General features: G+C 41.6%; 1 protein-coding gene and 1 long non-coding RNA gene across 5 annotated transcripts in view; one reads left to right on the top strand and one right to left on the bottom strand.

The window, feature by feature from the left end:
- STARD13 (StAR related lipid transfer domain containing 13) overlaps positions 1-18,253 on the bottom strand; it is a 237,322-nt gene extending 219,069 nt beyond the window's left edge. For both annotated transcript variants that reach the window (XM_078433466.2, XM_078442332.2), the window contains exon 1: positions 18,130-18,253. In XM_078433466.2, coding sequence (XP_078289592.1) covers positions 18,130-18,253 — 124 coding nt within the window. The remainder of the gene's footprint in view (positions 1-18,129) is intronic.
- LOC132680591 (uncharacterized) lies at positions 16,794-18,880 on the top strand. Of its 3 annotated transcripts, none has more exons than XR_014137484.1 (4): positions 16,794-17,389; positions 17,686-17,863; positions 18,164-18,472; positions 18,768-18,880. It is a non-coding gene; the product is annotated as an uncharacterized LOC132680591 (long non-coding RNA). The 3 variants fall into 3 exon arrangements; XR_014137485.1 differs by having other exon boundaries at positions 16,796-17,402; positions 17,762-17,863; XR_014137483.1 differs by having other exon boundaries at positions 16,800-17,863.
- The last annotated feature ends 700 nt before the right edge of the window (positions 18,881-19,580 follow it).

The raw sequence follows: 19,580 nt of genomic DNA, 5'->3' as shown, positions 1-19,580 counted from the left end.
TGTAGTGATTATTTTGAGGTGCTTTTTATAATCAGTATGCTAGTTTTATGATCAACAGGTATGTTTCATAATCAACATGCTATTTTTATTACTATAAATAAATAAATAAATAAATAAATAAAATTGTAAAGGGGGCAAATCTGTCCTTTAAAATAGATGTTTGTGGTGCCAATTTCTTGCACTGTGAGTGCAAGTGAGTGTGGACCTGCTCTTTAAAATAGTTAGATCGGGGCGCCTGGGTGGCGCAGTCGGTTAAGCGTCCGACTTCAGCCAGGTCACGATCTCGCGGTCCGTGAGTTTGAGCCCCGCGTCAGGCTCTGGGCTGATGGCTCGGAGCCTGGAGCCTGTTTCCGATTCTGTGTCTCCCTCTCTCTCTGCCCCTCCCCCGTTCATGCTCTGTCTCTCTGTCCCAAAAATAAATAAAAAACGTTGAAAAAATTTAAAAAAAAAAAAATAAATAAAATAGTTAGATCTTTCACGGACAATCCTGGTGAGAACAAGGTGACTGGTTTTCTCTGGGGACCCAACATTAAAATCTAGCCAAAGAGAAGTGACACTCATTTTCTTCTTATTGTGGTTCATAAGGGGGCAATTCCCCAGGAAAAGCATCAAGCATTGTGCTAGGGAAGCTGGGTTGCCAGTGGCAGGATCATTTGGACACAAATATTTTAGTATATTTTCCAAAATCTGTCTTATTTGGTTTAATCAAGCCTAAAACATCACTTCTATTTTTCATACACTGCCTCTTTACAGGCTTTCTTGAGTTAATATACTTAGTCTGTAGAAATTACTTTTCCTACTACAAAGATTTCTATCCAGAATAAGCAGCAGCCAGGTATAGAAATGATAGAGGATGTGCTCTGGTATACAGTTCCCTCTAAACTAATATGTACAGAGGTTTGAGGGCTCCTGAGACAGATCACCTGATTCTAATTCTTTGCTTCAGAATACTCCTGAGCTTTGTGAAACTGGGCCAAGATTCACACACATTTTAGAGTCTAAATGTCTCCATTATAAAATGAAGATTTCGATAATATTGACCCTACAATACAGGTTATTAGGGTGACATAAAAATTATGCACGTGAAGTGCTTAGCACGGTCTCGGGCACATGGTAAGACTCAATCAAAGCAGCTGCTATCTGTTTTGCCAGGATCTCCTTGGCGGTGAGCAATGGTTTCATCTAAACTGGGAAATTCCTTAATTTTTTTTGAAAGGTTGATGGAGAAAGGCTGAGAGGAATGGGGTTAAGGGATTTTTCTATGACCATCTCAACAATCTCCCTAATTTAGCTCATAATCCCCTTGAGGTCCTAAATACAGTGTTAATATTTCCCACATTCCAAAAGGGGGACTCTGGTCACAACAAGATTTCTAAGGGTGCCAGTGAGTTATCAGTGGAGGTAGAATCAAATTCAGCATTGTTTCCAGTTGGGTTCTCCAACAGTTCACTGCCTTTCATATGCAGATGATTTGTTATGCAATAATTTAATTCAATGCTTTTCATAAAGAATGCCACAGAAGGGCTTCTTCATGTGTGTTACTTTGGTGTTGCCCTGGTGACATTTGAAGAGCCCTCGGGCAACCATGGATATCTGAGGATTCCAGAGAGCAACTCCATGTGAACAAAAAGGGTGAGTGTTACAATGCAGCTGTTCAATGGAGATTCTCAAGTTATGTATCATGAATTAGAACTTTTCTTCTGGCTTTTTTTTTCTCCTCCTTGCCTCTAGTCAGTGTGTTGGATAAATAAATTCAGCTTTCCAGGAGAGGCTAAGCTTATGCATCACCAAAGAACTCAACTATTTTTAATGAAATTTTGTAGAAACCTTTTTCATCGTGAACCTAACGCCATTCGGTTTATATACTACAGTCAAAGAATTATAAGATTTCTTATAAGAATTGTAAGAAATCCTCCACAGTGGTAAGTTTCTTAAAGGAAGAATTTTATCTTATTCATTTTTGTGTCCCCACTACCTGGTATGCGATCTTGCCTCAAGTAGGTCATCCATAAATGGATGGTTCTTTTTAAAGACACTATTTAAAAAAAATAGTCCGAAATCTGAAAAATTGATAAAGAAGTCAGATTAGTTTTCTGTGAAAATTACCGACTACCAAATCTCTGTAATATACCAGATGTATAGCACACACTCCCCAGAACTGTAAACTTGTAAATCCATGCAACTGCACCATGATCAGGAGTGAAAAAGCCCCAAGGAGCAAGGCAGGAAAGTGGAAATTCACAGGAGTTTCTGTAGTTTCTGCTAATTTAACTAAAGTCATTGTTAAAAGCCAAAGAAGACCTCAAGTTCTTTGCAACACCCATGCAAGAAAAGAGGCTCTGATGGTTATTCTTTAAAGTGGTAGAGCAAGGTAACCTTAAAAAGATAAATACAAAAATAAACAGGGGCTGGTGATTCTTACCTCAAACACTGATGGAGAAAGGAAAACAGATTCATATGACATAAAGTCCTAGAGCTAGAAAAGAAATTACAGACTATCTGATATAGCACTGGAAGTCATGGATAAAATCCACAGGCTCATAATCTGGTCCCTGCCCACCTCTCCAGTTTTCTTCAACTGTTCCCCTTCTTGACCCCAGGTCCCATCAATCAATATATAAAATTTACTCATGCAACTTCATTCCTCTCTGTTTCTTTGCATGTGCTTGCGTTTTCCCTTACTCAGGATGTAATTTCTCTCCTTTAAGGCCCCACTCAAGGGTCATTTGCTCGGCAAAGCCAGGCCAAGTTCATCACTCCATCCTCTAATCTACCTCTATAGCTTGTATATTCTGCTGCTGCCGTTGCATTTGTCTACAAGTCCTTGAGGGTAAGACTTAGTGTCTTTTTCATCTTTTTATGCTTGGGGCATAGAGCATAGCAGAGTATCTGGAATATGATATTCATTAAATAAATGTTTCTGAATGAATAAATGGATCTAATTAATTCTTCCCATTTGTGTCAAAAAATTGAGGGGCCTGAGGTTATTCTCTCCTTCTTTTTAATTAAGCACTGGCCCCTATGTGACTAGCAACTAAGTATTTATGGGGGTTTTGGGGGCTTTTTGTTTTTTACAACTGAGACATTAACTAAACTTGATATTTCTGGGAGGCCTCTAAAAAATCTTTCTGGGGAGCCTGGGTGGCTCAGTCGGTTAAGCGTCTGAATTTAGCTCAGGTCATGATCTCATGGTTCATGGATTTGAGCCGCACGTCAGGCTCTGTGCTAACAGCTCAGAGTCCGGAGCCTGCTTCAGATTCTGTGCCTCCCTCTCTTTCTGCCACTCCCCCACTCATACTCTGTCTCTCTCTCAAAAAGAAATAAACATTAAAAAAAAATTTAAGCCACTCTTGGCCTTTATCATCTTTTCTTCTCAACTTTTACATCATAAACCAGATAACTGTTCATGGCAAATTATACTCAAGATCATATCAGGACTCCTTCCCAGGCCTAATGCTGCAGAGGACCTGGCCATCTGAAAACCCCTTTTCTTACCACTCTCCCACTCAGTCACCATACCCCAAGCCCCACTGACATTCTGGCCTTTCTTCAAACACACCCGTGCTCTCCTGCTTCAGGAATGATCCATGTCCTATTCTCTCTGCCTAGAACACTCTTTGCCCCAGATCTTTGAATGTCTCTGCTCCAATCTCCTCCTCCCCAGAGAGATCTTCTGTGGCCATCAGATCCAAAATAGCACTCTCTTTCATTCTCCAGTTCCTTCTCATTATTTGTTTTTCTTCATGATGTGCTATTTGTAACACATATTATATATTTATTCATTACTATCTGTCTCCTTCCACTCAAATGGAAGCTTGGTGAGGGTGTGGATTTTGTCTTTTGGTCACCACTGAATCCCCAGTAGGTGGGACAGTGTTTGACATGGTAGGGACTTAATAAATATTTGTTGAATAATTTAAGTGAATAAGAACTTGGGAGTCACTGTGGGAAAAAAATCATATGATTTGGGGGGTTAAAAAATCATTTTTTCCCTCTAGCTCTGTAATTTAAAATAATGGCCCAAGGGCCATTAAATAGATGAAAAATTGTTATTTAAATTTCAATTATGCTTTCTCCCATTTTCATCACCCAATATGTGACGATAGCAGTGTTAGTTTTCTTTAGCTATAAAATTTCCATTTGCACCTTGGAAGGAGGCAGGAGGACAGGTCAAGGTTATCTTGCAGGGCGTGCGGCCACCAGAGCACTTAGAAAGGAGCAATTATTCCCTTAATGTCCTTCAGTCATTGAGGCAGTGAGTCAGGCTGCCGGAACAAACACTCATAAACATATTTCATGGGGAAAGCTTCGCTCTTGAGGTAAGGAACCATTTTTCCCTCAAGAAGTTTGTACTCTAGACTAATTTCAAAAATGGGCATCTTGCTTGCTATTGGATGGCCAAGTATGAATTCACCTATAATCCTAGGATACACAGCTGGACTCTAATCTCAAATTTATCACCAATAAGATATGTGACCTGGAATGGGTTAACTGAATCTCTCTGAGATTCAATCGACCCTTGTAAAATGAATAGCCTGGAAAAGGTAATCTGAAAGTCATCCATATGCTCTAACATTTCATGTGTTTTCCAGTTAAAAGAAAGAAAAGGATAGAAGGTTGGCTGTTATTTCCTCATAATATTAAAGGGCTTGAATAAATAAATATACTATCTTGATCAATATCAGTTCAGCCTTTTGAAGCTTGCTAGGAAGTAATTTCACAAAAGGAGAAAAGGAATTTTTTTATTTCTTTAACAACTAGGTTTTTTTACTATGTGGGTTATACAGTGGGAGGTAAAAGATTTTTTTTTTTTTTAACATAAGACAGTTTCTCAATTATAGTACAAAAGAAATCTTCCTGGTTTCTGAAGACTGGAATATTCAGCAGAACGAAGAGAAAGGCAGGTACTTGAAGCCAGATGAGACTATGCCCTCTCCTAGATGTGCTGGCCTCAGCCAGGTTTCTTCACGTACCCCCTCCTTAAAATGGGAATGATAATCATGACCTCAGCATCTTGCTGTGATGGTTCACATAGTGACATGTGGAGAAACACTGAATTAGGGGCCTGACATGCAGCAGGCCCTCAAGCTGCTCCCACCCACAAGCCCCCCTGAGAGCACTTAGGTACGGAAGGCGAGACTGTCTGGAGGCAGGAGTGGGCATAACCAGAACAGCACTAGCAACAAAATCATGAAGGAGTTGAGCTAGTCCTTGAAAATGGCTAAGATCTAGGTAGGCAGAAGAGAGAGAAAAGTATGAGACTAGAAGACACTGAATAGCACAAGGCATAGAGCCTGAAAAAAAATCATGAGTTTAGAGCCGTTTCCAGTCACCGGTGAGAGGACAGTGCTGGGCAGGCAGTAAACAAACAACAAAAATCACCTAGGAAGCTTGCTAAAAATGATAACTACAGACCAATCCTCTCCCCCACCCCCTACCACACACACACAAACACACTCATTATACTGCTTCCCCAGGGATGATTTTGATCCAATGGATCTGGTGAGGAGTCCAGAAGACTGTATTTTAAAAGCTTTTCTAGTGGTTCTGATGCTCAGTTAGGCTTGGGAGCCTGACTTGCAACTGACCTCTCACAGAGCAGAGCTCACACTGGGCAACAGGAAAGAGACCAGAAGACTGAGCACTGGAGTAGGAGCTGGATCCAAATCCCTCTCTGACCCTCACTGGTCATGAGGCTTTGGGTAGTCACATTATTTTTCTTATCTTCATTTGTCTCACTTAAATAATTGAGATCATAGCACCTACCCCGCCTTTCTCAAGGGACTTTTGTGAGAACCTAATGATTTTAATCCACTGTTATATTACCTTAATGGAAAGACATTTAACTGTAAGTCTTACACAAATATTTAGGATCACCATTAATCATTGTCTTTATTACCATGGGGACCCTGGGATGCCAGGATGCCATGGTCAGCTCCCACCTAATACTCCCTGTGGTAACCTTGAGGCAACACTGGGTGGGGCTCTGCAAATAGTTCCCGTATTGTCACAACGACACCCATCAACACTTACCCCTTCTTCCTAAGTGCTAGACTGTGACAAGGATGTGGCTCTTGGAGTCTTCAGGATCTCACAAACCTTACAAGTCATGTGAATTGTGCCAGCCTCCCAAATCTACATAGCTACAAGTAGTAGTTATGGGCCTTGAACAAGTTACTTAACCTCTCCACGCCTTAGTTTCCTCGGGCATCAGCTGGAGATAATAGTGGTACCCAGGGCTACTGTGTACAACTGTGTGGGCTGTGACTTACACAGAGCAACCAGCCAAGGGGTGGGGGTGGGGGGCACACAGGATGAAATTCAGGCCAGGGTACACTCACTCAGCTGCCTGCCCTTGGGGCTGCATTTGCTCAGAAGAGGCACCGTTTTCTAATTCGTGAGCCCAGAGAAGAAGCCTTTTTCTAAATCACAGCAAGCTGCTGTGGGTGCTAACAGTGACCCTGGCAGTACCTTTCCTGAAGCCTGGGCATCAAATGAGAAAATGTGTGAAGTCTTTAGCATAATGCCTGGCACACAATGGGGTCCAAGCAGGTTTGCTGTTAATATTATAATGACCACTGGTTCATTCACTCAACAGACACTCATTGTGCACATTCTGTATCCCAGCTACTGTGCTAGGGCAACTGGACTATCGACAGTGAACAAGGCACTGTCTTTTTCCCGGGAGGAGGTTGGGGCTAAGGTGCAAACAGACACCTGAGTAAATCATTGTATTTGAGTACTGATGTAGGGGACCTTGTCCAGAGTGAGAGTTATAGTTTCACTTTCCGAATTCTGGCAACTGTGCTATTAAGGTTTAATTTACTCCTATAGATTTTTTTTTTTTTTAACCTGGCAAGTCGAACTTGTTCAGGCTCTTGGATAGAGCTGTTTACACCTCTCGCTCTTCTCATATGTATAGAGCTGAACATACAGAAGGAGCTTACCACGCCACTGTCACTTGATTCTCCTTGTGGAATAGCACCTGGGCCCACCTTCGTGCCATGGCCCGGCTGTCAGCCAGGTTCACTTCTAACATGGCCTTGAATCCACCGATGAGGGACCTACTTATTTACTACTTAGAACTATGCAAGCACATTCTTGTTTGAAGTAGCTTAAGGGCAAATGAAAATGCACTCTTTTTTTTTTTAGTCAATTGCCCAGAAATACTTAGCATTAAATAATAAACTTAATTTCCAACAAAAGAAAGTGTCCTTTTTAAAAAACATTATTAAATGGTGAGGTCTATGTATAGCTTCCGTTAGCAAAGAGGGATTTTAAACTGTGCACCACTAAGAGACTAGACTCTAGTCAGCTTTAGTGTTCTTCATGGAGACAGGTGGACATAATGACAAAACAAAATGTTGGCAGATATGGGCTGAAAATCCCTGGTGATAAATGATAGGCTTTATTACTACCTCTCCTAATTTCCATTTCTTAGTAAGTAGCCCTGGATGAACCTACACAGGAAATAACCTTAATGGTTTTAATAGCAGTGGCTTAATGAATTAATCTATTATGGGTATTGCAAATAACTTTTTAATTAAGAAAAAGCTTAATTAAGCACTTTTCAAAACAAGCCTTGGATCTGAAAATCTAGATTACCAAGAGTTGTATAATTTGTCCCTATTTCCTATTATACCTAAACACTGCAAAACCTTAAAAAACTAATTAAAATATTTGCTTCAATATATGTAATAGCTAAAATAAAATCACTATAGCTCTGTAAACACTAGGGGTAATGTTATTGCCTTATTTCATAATGATGCTGTCAGAATCAATAAACAATAAAATAAAACAAACACTATTTCTCCCTTGGGAGATCGCCTTTCCCAAGAGCAAGCAGCACAGAGCACGTGGATTATAGATTGTAGGTGCTTAAGGAAAGGCTTCCAAGGTCCCTTCCAAATCTAATATCCTATGTTTTTATGCATCCCTTTTATCTTACTTAAATAACAGCAAGTCACCAATGAAGGTGAACTCACAAATCAAGGCATGATTCTACAAGACCCTGGCTTTCTCTGAATGCAGGACCAGCTACATCACTTGGCAGGCACCGTACAAAAGGAAAATGGGGCCCCTCCATTCAACGATTATTAATAATTTCAAAATTGCAATAGAAGAACACTAAACCAAGGACGGAGCGCTTCTGAGCAGTGACCCTGCGTGAGTGTGGTGCAGGGGCTGTTGAGAGATTCTACAGGTGTTCACAGGCCCAGGATTCCCAGCTTGCCCCCCAACTTGTTCCACTCCAGTTCTGGCAGAGGTAGCTCCAATTACAGAAAGTACCAATTATAAGTTGTTGCTGTTGGTGGAGGTAGGTAACCAAACCAGCATGGGGAATGGCACTGGCAGGCTATCTGAGGGTATGCTTCTAGGCTTCAGCTTCCTCATCTCTCAGAACATCCTATGAAATCTACACAGAAAGGGAGCTAAAAGACTTAGTGCATTAAGTTTCCTTCAGACACATGGTCTGGTTTTACAGGCTCATTGATCTTTAAAGCTAAGTGGGTCCTTAGAGATTATCTAGTCTAACTTCCCTCATTTTAATTAGGTCTCCATCAAATTCCATTTAGGCCAAGGGCATGGGAATGAATTCATGGTTGCATATCTCTAAAGCTGATGGTGATTTTGATGAACAAACCATAATTGATGATCTTTCAGAAAGACAAACGTTAGTAGAATGAATGATTCATGCTAGAACACTAATGGGTTACACAAGATGCTGCCAACCATGCTGCCAACATATGTAGTATTTGATTTTTTTTTTTTTTTTTTTTTTTTAATCTCAGAGCAAAGAGAGTGAGACTAACGTCTCAGCTCTTGGAAACCCCTGAACATGGGATCTTAAGAATAGGTTCATAAGATATGGTGCTGGGGTAACCATCTGACTTGATCTCAGCTCAGGTCATGATTTCACGGTTCGTGGGATCAAGCCCCGTGTTGGGCTCTGTGCTAACAGTGTGGAGCCTGCTTGCGATTCTTTCTCTCCCTGTCTCTCTGCCCCTCCCCAACTCGTGCTCACTCACACTCTCTCTCTTTCTGAAAATAAATAAATAAACTTAAAAAAAGAGACATGGCTGATGAATGAAGGGGGTAAGTGGTTTAAGGCTAGAGATAAAAGTATCTCCTTTACCAGGAAATATGTCTCTGCTGCTTTATTCTCCACTTGCAGGTACACATACAGTTGACCCTTGAACGACACAGGTTTGAACTGTGCAGGTTCACTTGTATCCGGACTTTTCCCCCCCAAAATACAGTCCAGTACTTTAGATGTATTTTCGCTTCCTTATGATATTCTTTTTTTTTTTTTAATGTTTATTTTTGAGAGAGAAAGAGCATGAGTGGGGGTGGGGATGTGGGGGGAGGGGGGCAGAGAGAGAGATAGAGGGAGACACAGAATCTGAAGCAGGCTCCAGGCTCTAGGCTGTCTGTACAGAGCCCAACATGAGGCCTGAACCTACAGACCACGAGATCATGACCTGGGGTTCGAAGTCGGATGCTCAACCGATTGAGTCACCAGGAGCCCCTACTTCCTTATGATATATTCTTAATAACATATTCTTTTCTCTAGCTTACTTTCTTATAAGAACACAGTGTATATATACATATATGTGTATGTATATATACACACACATATGTATACATAATATATATTATATTATTTTGTTATATTTATTTTATATTATTATGTATTTTTTATTTTATTATTACATATTATATAATATATATTATACAAAATATGTGTTAATTGACCATGTTATTAGTCTAGCAGCATCTTGTGTAACCCATTAGTGTTCTAGCATGAATCATTCATTCTACTAATAGACTAATAGACTAATAGTCAATAGTTATTGACTATTTATGTTAATAGTCAGCAGTAGGCTATTATTAGTAGGTAAGTTTTGGGGGCACTCAAAAGTTATACCTGGAGTTTTGACTGTGCGGGGGTCGCTAGGAGTGTCTGTGTGTATATAGCCATATAAACTCTCATACGATATTTATTAGGGGCCAGACACTATGCTAAATACTTTGAAAATATTAACTCATTTAATCTTCATAACAACCCTATGCGGTAAGTACTATGCTTATCCTCCTTTTTAAAGATGAGGAAACTAAAGAACATTGAGATTACTTATCTTTCCCAAGGACCGACTGCTTAAATGTTGGAGGCAGGATTCAAACCCACGTAGTCTTGGGCTCCAGTAGCCACTCCTAACCACTAGATCACGATGCCATGCCAGTAATCCTCCATCATGCCAAACACAGCTAATCCTGCCCTCCACTACATACGCACTGAAAGTAAAGTAACATGCATTTACAGTCCTGGGTGCTCCATGCTCCTGGCACTGTATGTAGCCGTAGCTGTGGCAAATATGTATATCAACATTATGACTGAAGTGATGCTAATTTCACAGATGTTAATCACCATTGCACAGCTGTGATTTTATTCATATGACATCTCAAATAGCTTCAATCCCTTTTCCACCGCTACAGTGCTACTCTACGTGGTTAAGAGTTCTCTTTTTCATTTGCCATTATTGATTTGATTTAGATTTAAGAACAAAAATCAAACATACAGCACAAAGCTTCTTTCTTTTTTCCAGAAAGAATAAAACAGCCTATATTGAAATATATGAAAGCTTTTTTTTTAAACTTACTTACTTTAATTCTAACAATTGTTCGTCTTTTATGTCTATTGCTTATGACATATTTTCTTGGGACTAAAATAAAGATGTAATTTATTTCCAAGATCATGAGGACACCTCCTCATGGCTAGGACAGGTGCAGTCTATCACTGTTTTTGAAGAGTTCTGAGATGAATGCAATTCACTGTCAGGTGAAGGAGGGAAGCAATACTCGGACCTCCTTGCAATGTCACTGTGACCATCCATACGTTCCCATGCAGCGGTGCGTTAGTGTAACTTACACTGTTACACGTATTCAAATATTTGCACTTTTAGAACCTTATCATAGTGATAAATATTACATTTCAATGGAAAGTGCTTTCAAATATCTTTCAAGGAACCTGGCTACTTTTCTACTTTATCAGATGGAGAGAGAATAAAAAGCATCTGATAAGACTTTCCAACTTAATGTCAGCAAGTAAATATATTAATTTTCATGGGATCGAACAACAATTACCTCTCATATTCATTTGATTTCCTATATAGGAAAGAGAAAGAAAAGTATTCACCAAACACAGTATGCCGTGTTGAAATATAGATAAAATATGCAGCATGAGACAATATAACAGAACCGTAAGATTCTGAAATTTTTATTTTGGATAAAAATGTTACTAGGGAAATAGTCTGCCTGAAAATATAAAATGGCTTGACACAGCAGATTTGCAAACGCAATATTGTGTAGTCATGGCACATTCTATACTGTCCTTTTGCAATTTCTGGAAGCTTGCTCTATTTCTGGTTAAATAGATGAGTTAAGTGATTTGAGCAGCATAATAAAATTTGTGTGCTTTGCCAGGATAAAACCACAGTACTAAATTAATATCCTGCACTACAGTCCCAACATGCTTTGACAAGGATGCTATTTCATGGCTCAATAAATACTTATTGACTAACTACAAACATGACAAAAATGTTTGTCCTTCAACTCGACTGTTTTAGGACTAAACATTCAAGGATTCTGAAAAAAGCCCAGGAATGTTGTAACACTTTTCAAACCACTTTTGTTTTCATTTTGCAATATCACTAAGCTTGCAAAAGGGCAGAATGAAATATACTGTTGGATAAACTCCCAGTAAACTACAAGGCCTTTTAGCAAATTTTTCCTTATAAGTTGTTTTATTGAACAGAAGGTTTAAAAAAACACAATGAAAGGAGTATATATTCATTTCATTAGACGTGTGCTCCATGTCTCATGTTGTTGAGTCAAAAAAATTGTACCACATGGTCTCCTCAAGGAGTTCCAGCCAACTATTAGGGCTCGTGTCTCTTATACAGAGCACTACCAGCAATTAATGAATGTGATCATTTCCTTGCTCCAATTCTTGGAGGAAATTGTGTTACTTCTAAGGATTAGCCAGCATGCTGCAGATAGGTTAGGCCAAGTTTAAGTTACTCTTCTTACAAATGCAAAAAGTTAAGATAGGATTTCTTTTTCTCAGAGAAATTCCCTTCAATCAACTTTATTATGGACAAACCATAACTGATAAAGGTCAGTAAATGGATGCAGTACTCAAAACCTCAATATACAGAACTTTTCTTACAAGCTAAGCTTTGTTTGAGTAGACTATTCCCGGATATCATGACATTGAAAAAGTCATCTTTCCAATATAAAGCTCTTACTTCATTATATGTGGGGTCAACAGGTTATAATAACCATAGAAGTATTCCTGCTAAGACCACTTATACTTAACCATATTTTTATTTTTTTTAATGAGGGCAAACTTGAGCAGCCTTCCCTTCAAATGTTATTTGAAGTTTTTAATTTCTACTTTGTGGTATCATTTCTAAATTTAAAAAAGTTATATTTTATTAGCGAGACATATTTTTATGATTATTTTCATTCATCAGCAGTTCTGGGACCAAATAAATCTGTCACAAAAGATTATTCAGCATAGCACGATTATTCTTCTGTTATAAGAATGCTGAATTTAGACAGTGTTGCTTTTTCAAATTCTCCAGAAACTTAGCATATGTATATATAGAGAGAGTTCACATCCAAATAGTGTGCTCTAAATAAAGGATGCCCTAGGATTCTGTCCTTGGCCCCTCCTCTTATGTATATATTTTTTCCTAAGTAACCCCATCTAATCCTTAGGTTTTATTCTATAAAAGTTATATGACAATCACTTCTGGATTTATATTTTTGGCTTTGACTTTTCTTCCAAACCCGTACTTGCACAGCCAACTTTTTGACTTTTACTTTTGGATGTCTAAGAGGCACTTTTGGTCTAAGTTGGCTCAAGGAGAACTCCTCAATCCTCATCTGTCCAATGCCAAAAGCAAAAACAAACAAACAAAAAACAAAAACAAAAACAAAAAAACCCACCAAAGAACAAAAACAAAACTTCCTTTTGCAGCTGCAACATGCGTACCTGCCACGTGCCCCATCTCAGCCCATGGCACTACAACCCAGGAGTTCTTGATCCTTCTCCCTCACCTCCAGCAACCAACCTCAGCATTGGCATCTCTCCTTTCAACACGTATTCCAAATATGTCCCTACATCTCCATCTCTATCACTATTACCCTAGTCCCTGTCACTGTTTATCTCTCACCTAGACCACTCTGGTGGCAATTAAACCAGGACCCGCCACTCCTCTGCATAAAATCCTTCGCTTCTTACCATAGGTAGAACCAAAAGCAAATTTCTTACCCTGGCAAGTAGGCCCAAACTTTTATTTTTCTGTAAAATGACAAGCTCATTCCAACCCTACTTAATCAAAACTTTTCTTAGGGGCCTAGAATATGACCTTCTGCTAGACATAGACTTTTGAGAGTTATAAAATGGTAGTTAATATAAGTCAGTGGTTCTTAGGCCAGGTTACCCACTGGAACCATCTGTGGGGCTTGAAAAAGAATACTCATCCCCAGGCCCTCTCTAAACTGAATCAGAATCTCTAAGAGGCAGCCAGGACACTGATATTCATAAAAGGCTCCCAGTGATTTTATGTGTAGCTAAGGCTGAGAACCCTTATATAAGGAATATGTTCTCCTTCTCTGATTTTAATTGCATACTTACTTAGATTTTTTTTGTCATTGTTAATATAAATCACATCTAAATGTATTCTCCTTTCAAGAGATGTTTAAAAAAACACCTGACAAGAGGGATGGCCTGTACCTTACAGGAAAGTGACAATAAAAAGGAAGAACGCTGATATAAAACACATAAAAAGGATCAACTGGTATCATCCTGTGCTTTTTGATATCACGGAACACATTTAGATTTTAATAAGGAACGTCTTTATCGCCTATGTTCTATTCTTGATCCCACTCTGCATGAAAGTCCCAGTCTGGTGTTTACATCACATCACAGGATGCTACTGTTGACTCTGAGAATGAATGAACCTGTTTCAACATGACAAGAACTCACTGAAATTTGGTGGAATTAGTGTTTCTCATCGAAACTCAAACTTTTCAGTGTTTTAAGTTAGTTTATTCTTGGCAGCAATAGAACTTCCTGTGTCTAAGAGAAATGATTTAAACTGAGACTATAAAAGAGATCAAAAGACTTGGACATCAGTTAGTTCACAAGCCACCTAAACACTGTTATGTGAGTATAAAGGAATCAAACATATGGATTACATTTCCATTAAAATAGAGTAGGGTTTTAAAATAAAGGAGCAGAAAGCTTTAGAGAACTCATTTGGATTTTCTCAGACCTTACCATTTGAAAAGTAGTTCAAGCTGCTTACAAACACCAAAAGCTGAGGGGTATGCTGCTGCCTAGAGAATTTAATGATGCTACAAAAGCTCAGAATCGTCACCAGTGGTGGCTGGTTAGAGATCTGGGGAAGCCAAAAGAACCTGTCACTCACCTGTCTTGAAGAAACCTACATTTAGGCTTTAGGACAGCCTCTCATTCTTATAGCCCTTGGCTTCTTATAGTGATGGTAGTGGGCAAGGCTCACCACCTAGGGGCCCCTGACAAGCCAGAGGTATGGCTGTTGGTTTCAAATCTCTATGAGCCCATACACTTAGCAGTCCAACAGGATGACAAAGGGACATTGTTTTAGGTGTATAGGGTTATCTTTGTCACTCCAGGAGTAAAAAAAAGAGCAATTTTTCCAGTTAATTTTACTATTCTTTTTTAAACTAATGGCAAGTGCCAGACTTGGAGAAAGGATTTGAGGTCCGTGTGTCTCCATAAAGCCTATGGAAGAAGCAGGGTAACTGTAAGGGAAAATGGGCACAGGTGGCCTTTGACTTGTGACAACACGCATTAGAATCCTGCTTTGAACACTAATTTTGTCATCTTGGGAATAAATAACAATTACCACCATTATCGGAATAATCAATATTGAGATAACAAGTAAGAAAAACTCTTGTTGACCCCTTGCGGGGTTAGAGTCTCGGGAAATTATGAAGTATGCATTGGCAAAAATGCCATAGTCTGATGGAAATTTGGCAGCTACTACAGATTTGGAAGGCCCAAGAAGCGCTCCTGATATCAATCCTTCTTTAACAATAACTTACCCCTTTTTAAATTTAGTGATAAAATGAATATATTTGAACATCCTTCACATCTTATCCTTCCAATGATTTCATTATCTGCATTGTGATATGTGTTAAGAAATACTTCTTTCGATTATGTATAGTCCCTTCCTTCCTAAATATGGCCCCACAGCACAGAAATCCACACGCTTCAGTATCATTAAGCACTTTTACTTCTTGACTTTGTTTCATTGACGAGACAGCCCCTCACAAAGAGAAGTAGGAGTGAGTTAGAATAAGGATTTCCTTCCTTTGGGTGTAAAAAAGTAAAAGGGAGACTCAAATACCTTCAGGATTGCTCTAGACAATAAACACAAGTTTGTTATAAAGCACTGTGAATACTGTTCTATTGACCAGAGGTAATAAGAAGAAAATTTTAGAGAATTTAAAGAAATACCAGCACACCAATTTTATCTGATAGAAAAAAAAAAAAAAAAAAAAACTTCAGAAAAAAAAAAGCCAATCAGTATCACGTCTTGGCAGGGTGGATAGTCTCTGGGGGTCCATTCATATGGTTGGTTATTCTGATATTGTGAACAGAACCATAGAAAGAACACTTTTACAAATGAAGAACACTTTCCCCTAGAATTGATGCCAACATTAATAACTTAAGTATTTCAGTGTCTCGTGGCCAAAGTTCCATATTTTAGCTACCTTAGCAAGAAAACCCAAGAAAATCAATTTGCATCTAAAAGCTCCTTCATGGAGTTGGCTTGGTTTTGTGGCAATCATCCCAGCTTGCTTGGAGAAGCACAAGTTGAAGTCTGCTTCACAGAGGATTGTTTGGTGCTAGTTGAATAACCCGCTGGCATCCACTGTTAGCAGAGTGGTAAGCAGATTATGGGTAAGCAGATATTAATATTCTGATTAAACATTTTAAAACCTCATACCGCTATTTTAAAAACTAATTGCACTACTCTGGGAGAACTCTTAGACTTACCATTCTGAAGCCATTTCTAGCCTTAATTTCTATATACTCATGATCTTAAAATCTCTTTCTATGGTTTATTTCCCAGAATCAAAACCTTTTCTCTCCACCACCTTACCTAAACTGCAATTTCTACAATTCATGTGAACAAATGACTTTCCTGGACAACCTTAATGGTTTTAAGTCTTTATATTACACTCTCCTCCTTCCCAGATCTCTTTTTGAAAAAGACAGGGCTGCAGTCATCTTTGGCCTCAGCTTCTATAAAAACCCAGCACAGCCTTGGCAGCCCTCCTGGAAAGACTTCTTGTTTCCTGAAGATCCATTGATTTAACAAATTTAACAAACTTAAGTAACAGAAGCTATGAAGGAGACATTTGCAGCTAGCACTCTGAAGTTAGGAAGCAACAAATGTTTACTAGACCACAAAAATTTTTCTGACACCATCCATCACATAGATTATACAATTTAGCAGGGTAACAGGGAAAGTTACTAATTGTTATTAACTGAGGTCTGCAATGCACATACAAGTCTTTAAAAGTCAACAGTCAAAACTACCAGTTGTCACAACTTATTTCTGGGTCTAGACTGAAAAGTCTGTTTATTTCTTGGGTGCTTACTAAACGGGGCCACTGTGTTGGACAGGAAATATGGGATGAACATTTTATGCTGACAACATTGAGTGCTGAAATCATCTATAATCCCTGCTTCTAATTTGACCAGTTAGATTGATAAGGACCTCACAGTGAAGGAGATACAGTCTCTGGGCACCTACTCCAGAATGCTGTCAGGCTGCATGGGTGCAGGGGCAGAACATCTAGCAAACACACTTCAGTTCTACTTTAAGGAAAAGGGGAGGAGCCCAGAGGAGGTTAAAATCTCCCATGTCACCCTTGGTATCCCTTCCCTCTGTCCAGACTTCATACCTTCTTCTTCTCTAGAACTCTCTTCCACCCTTGTGGTCACTGACCAACTCAGGAGATACTGCTGGAGAGACAGGAGGCAACAAGGTCCAGAGACTGGACCGGTGGTCAGCTCAGGGACCCTTCCAACCACACTTCCCTCAATCCCTGAAACACCTCAAGCAGCCAGCCCTTGGGCGAAGGGATCCTAAATCCTCCACTGCTCTGCAACTGTGTGGAGGGCGGCTTTCCCTTTTTGGGGCAGGGATGATGCGGTGACTAACCAGACCTACAGCTCTGAATGAGGGCTCTGAGAAGGCTCAGGCCACTCACTGCATCCGTGGCCCTACAAGGAGATGGTTCCATCGAAGACAGCACAGAAGTAAGGTCACGGCGTGGGGAGGCTGGGGGAGGTGCTAAGGAGGGGGCTGGCGTTCTGACCTAAGCAAGGATTCTTAAGGACCCCTTAGCTCAGAATAATCACCTCTTCTCTTCCTCTGATTCGTGGGCAATAGGTCCCAAACGGGAGGCCCCTCTTTTGTAATCCCAAAGTGAGGAGCGCCTGATCCACAGCAAGACCGGGATTGTGGGCGGCGATCCACTTGCACCAACAGCTGTCCACCTGTCCTTCCCCAAATCTTCCCCCTACCCCGACCCCCCAAACGTCTGGTCTCCCAGAACTTTGGAGATTCTCCCTTGCTTTGTCCCCCACCCCCACCCCCAACACGCTGTGGAACAGGCGAAGTTGGGAGAGAGGTAGCCCTCGGGGAGGCACTCATTCATTCACCGGGTGGATGGCTGCGGAGCGCGGGCCAGCCGGGCCAGGCGGCCGCCAGAAGGAAGGAAGAGTCGCCAGGTAAGCCCGGCGCCCGCTCTCGGCCCCGCGTGGCGCTCCCCGCCAGGCTGTCAGCGCGCGGGACGGACCCCACACCGCCCGGGGAGCGCGGGGAGCGCGGGCGCTCGGGCCGGGCCGGGAGGGGGTGCGCGCGGCCGGCCCGGCCCAGCCCCAGGCTCCGAAAACCTGTGCGGGGCACCCCGAGAGAAGGCGGGAGGTGGGCCGGGCGTGCCGAGCCGCCCGCGCCTCCTCCTGCCCCGCGGTCCCGGAGTCTCGCGGGCACCGACCTGCCAGCCGTCTCTCCCGGACGTTCTTCCACAGCAGATCCCAGGCTCTGGCCGTGGAGTCCCGCAACTGCTCGCTGATGGACCGCCTGAGCTGCGTTGGGAAGGGTTTCCGTTTGCTGGTCATTTTAGATCCGTCCGCATAACGACCAGCGAGCGGGCTCGCCACCGCCACTCCCGCGTGGCCCGCAACTCAGACTCCCGGAGACCCGAGACGCCCGGCGCGGGACTCCCGCTGGGGTCCCGGGACCCGCCGCGGGCGCGACATGGGTCCGCCGCCGTCCCGCGCTGGGGGCTCCTCCGCGCGCGCGGACCGAGATGCGCCGCCCGCCCCGAGCCGAGCAAGGTTAACCTCTGCGCTCGGTCAACTCCTCTACTCCTTTCCCACTTTCCCTCCCTCCCTCCCCTCGGCTCCGCGCTCCGCCGCTCCCCTCCCTCCCCCTCCCTCCTCCTCTCTCCGGGACTGTCTAGCGCCCCACTCCTTCCCCCTGCGAGCTTTTCCTCCCCTCCCTCACCGCCTCCCTCGCCTGAACCTGACGGCCTGGCCCCATACTCACGGAGCTCCCACCCCCTTTTCAGTTTCACTCGGAGATCAGGGGCTGTACCATATTCCTATTTTTTGACAGTTTCCATTTTTTCAGTTTCAGAAGCCACCACCATCACCACCACCATCACACAAATTTTAAACTATGCCACAGCTGGTGCCATTATAACTCATCAGAGTTTTCCTGAACTCAAGTCACTTGACGTCAGCTATTCAGTTTGGCTAACATTCTTCTGGAGCTGGATACGGGTGTTCTCGGGTTTTATGTTAATCTCTCCTCATTTCATCAATGAAATGATTATCTGGCTGCAACCAGCAATCAAATTAAGTGATTTAAAAAGTCAAGGGGCGCCTGGGTGGCTCAGCCAGTTGAGGGTCCGACTTCAGCTTAGGTCATGATCTCGCGGTTGGTGGGTTCGAGCCCCGCGTTGGGCTCTGTGCTGATAGCTGGGAGCCCAGAGCCTGCTTCGGATTCTGTGTCTCCTTCTCTCTCTGCCCCTCCCCCACTCATGCACTGTCTCACTCTCTCTCAAAAATAAATAAATGTAAAAAAAAAAAAAAAATTTTTTTAAGTCAAAATATTACAGCCACTGCGTTGGAGGAAAATTAACTTGCAAATATTGAGGTCAAACTGCTAGGAACCTACATTAAATAGATTTACATAGCTTGGCATTTAAATCTGCATGCAGTTTAAAAACTAGGTGTTATGAGGAAGTGAAATATGAAAATTGAACACTTTTAAGGTATTTTAGTCAATAACATAAAGTAGGCTTATTATTAGAAATGAACTGATTCCTGCAGGGAAAAGGGGGGCTGGCTCTTGCGAAACTACCTGAGAAGTGGTGTCCAACTCAGTCTGCTAGGCTCCAAAGCCTCACAGGTAAGATGATGACAGTGCTCGTTCAGGCCT

The sequence above is a fragment of the Panthera onca genome, chromosome A1, assembly GCF_046562875.1.
Source record: "Panthera onca isolate mPanOnc1 chromosome A1, mPanOnc1 haplotype 2, whole genome shotgun sequence".
Classification (NCBI taxonomy): Eukaryota; Metazoa; Chordata; class Mammalia; order Carnivora; family Felidae; genus Panthera; species Panthera onca.
Note: the sequence above shows the minus strand (reverse complement) of the source record. Positions and strands in the feature narration are given on the sequence as shown.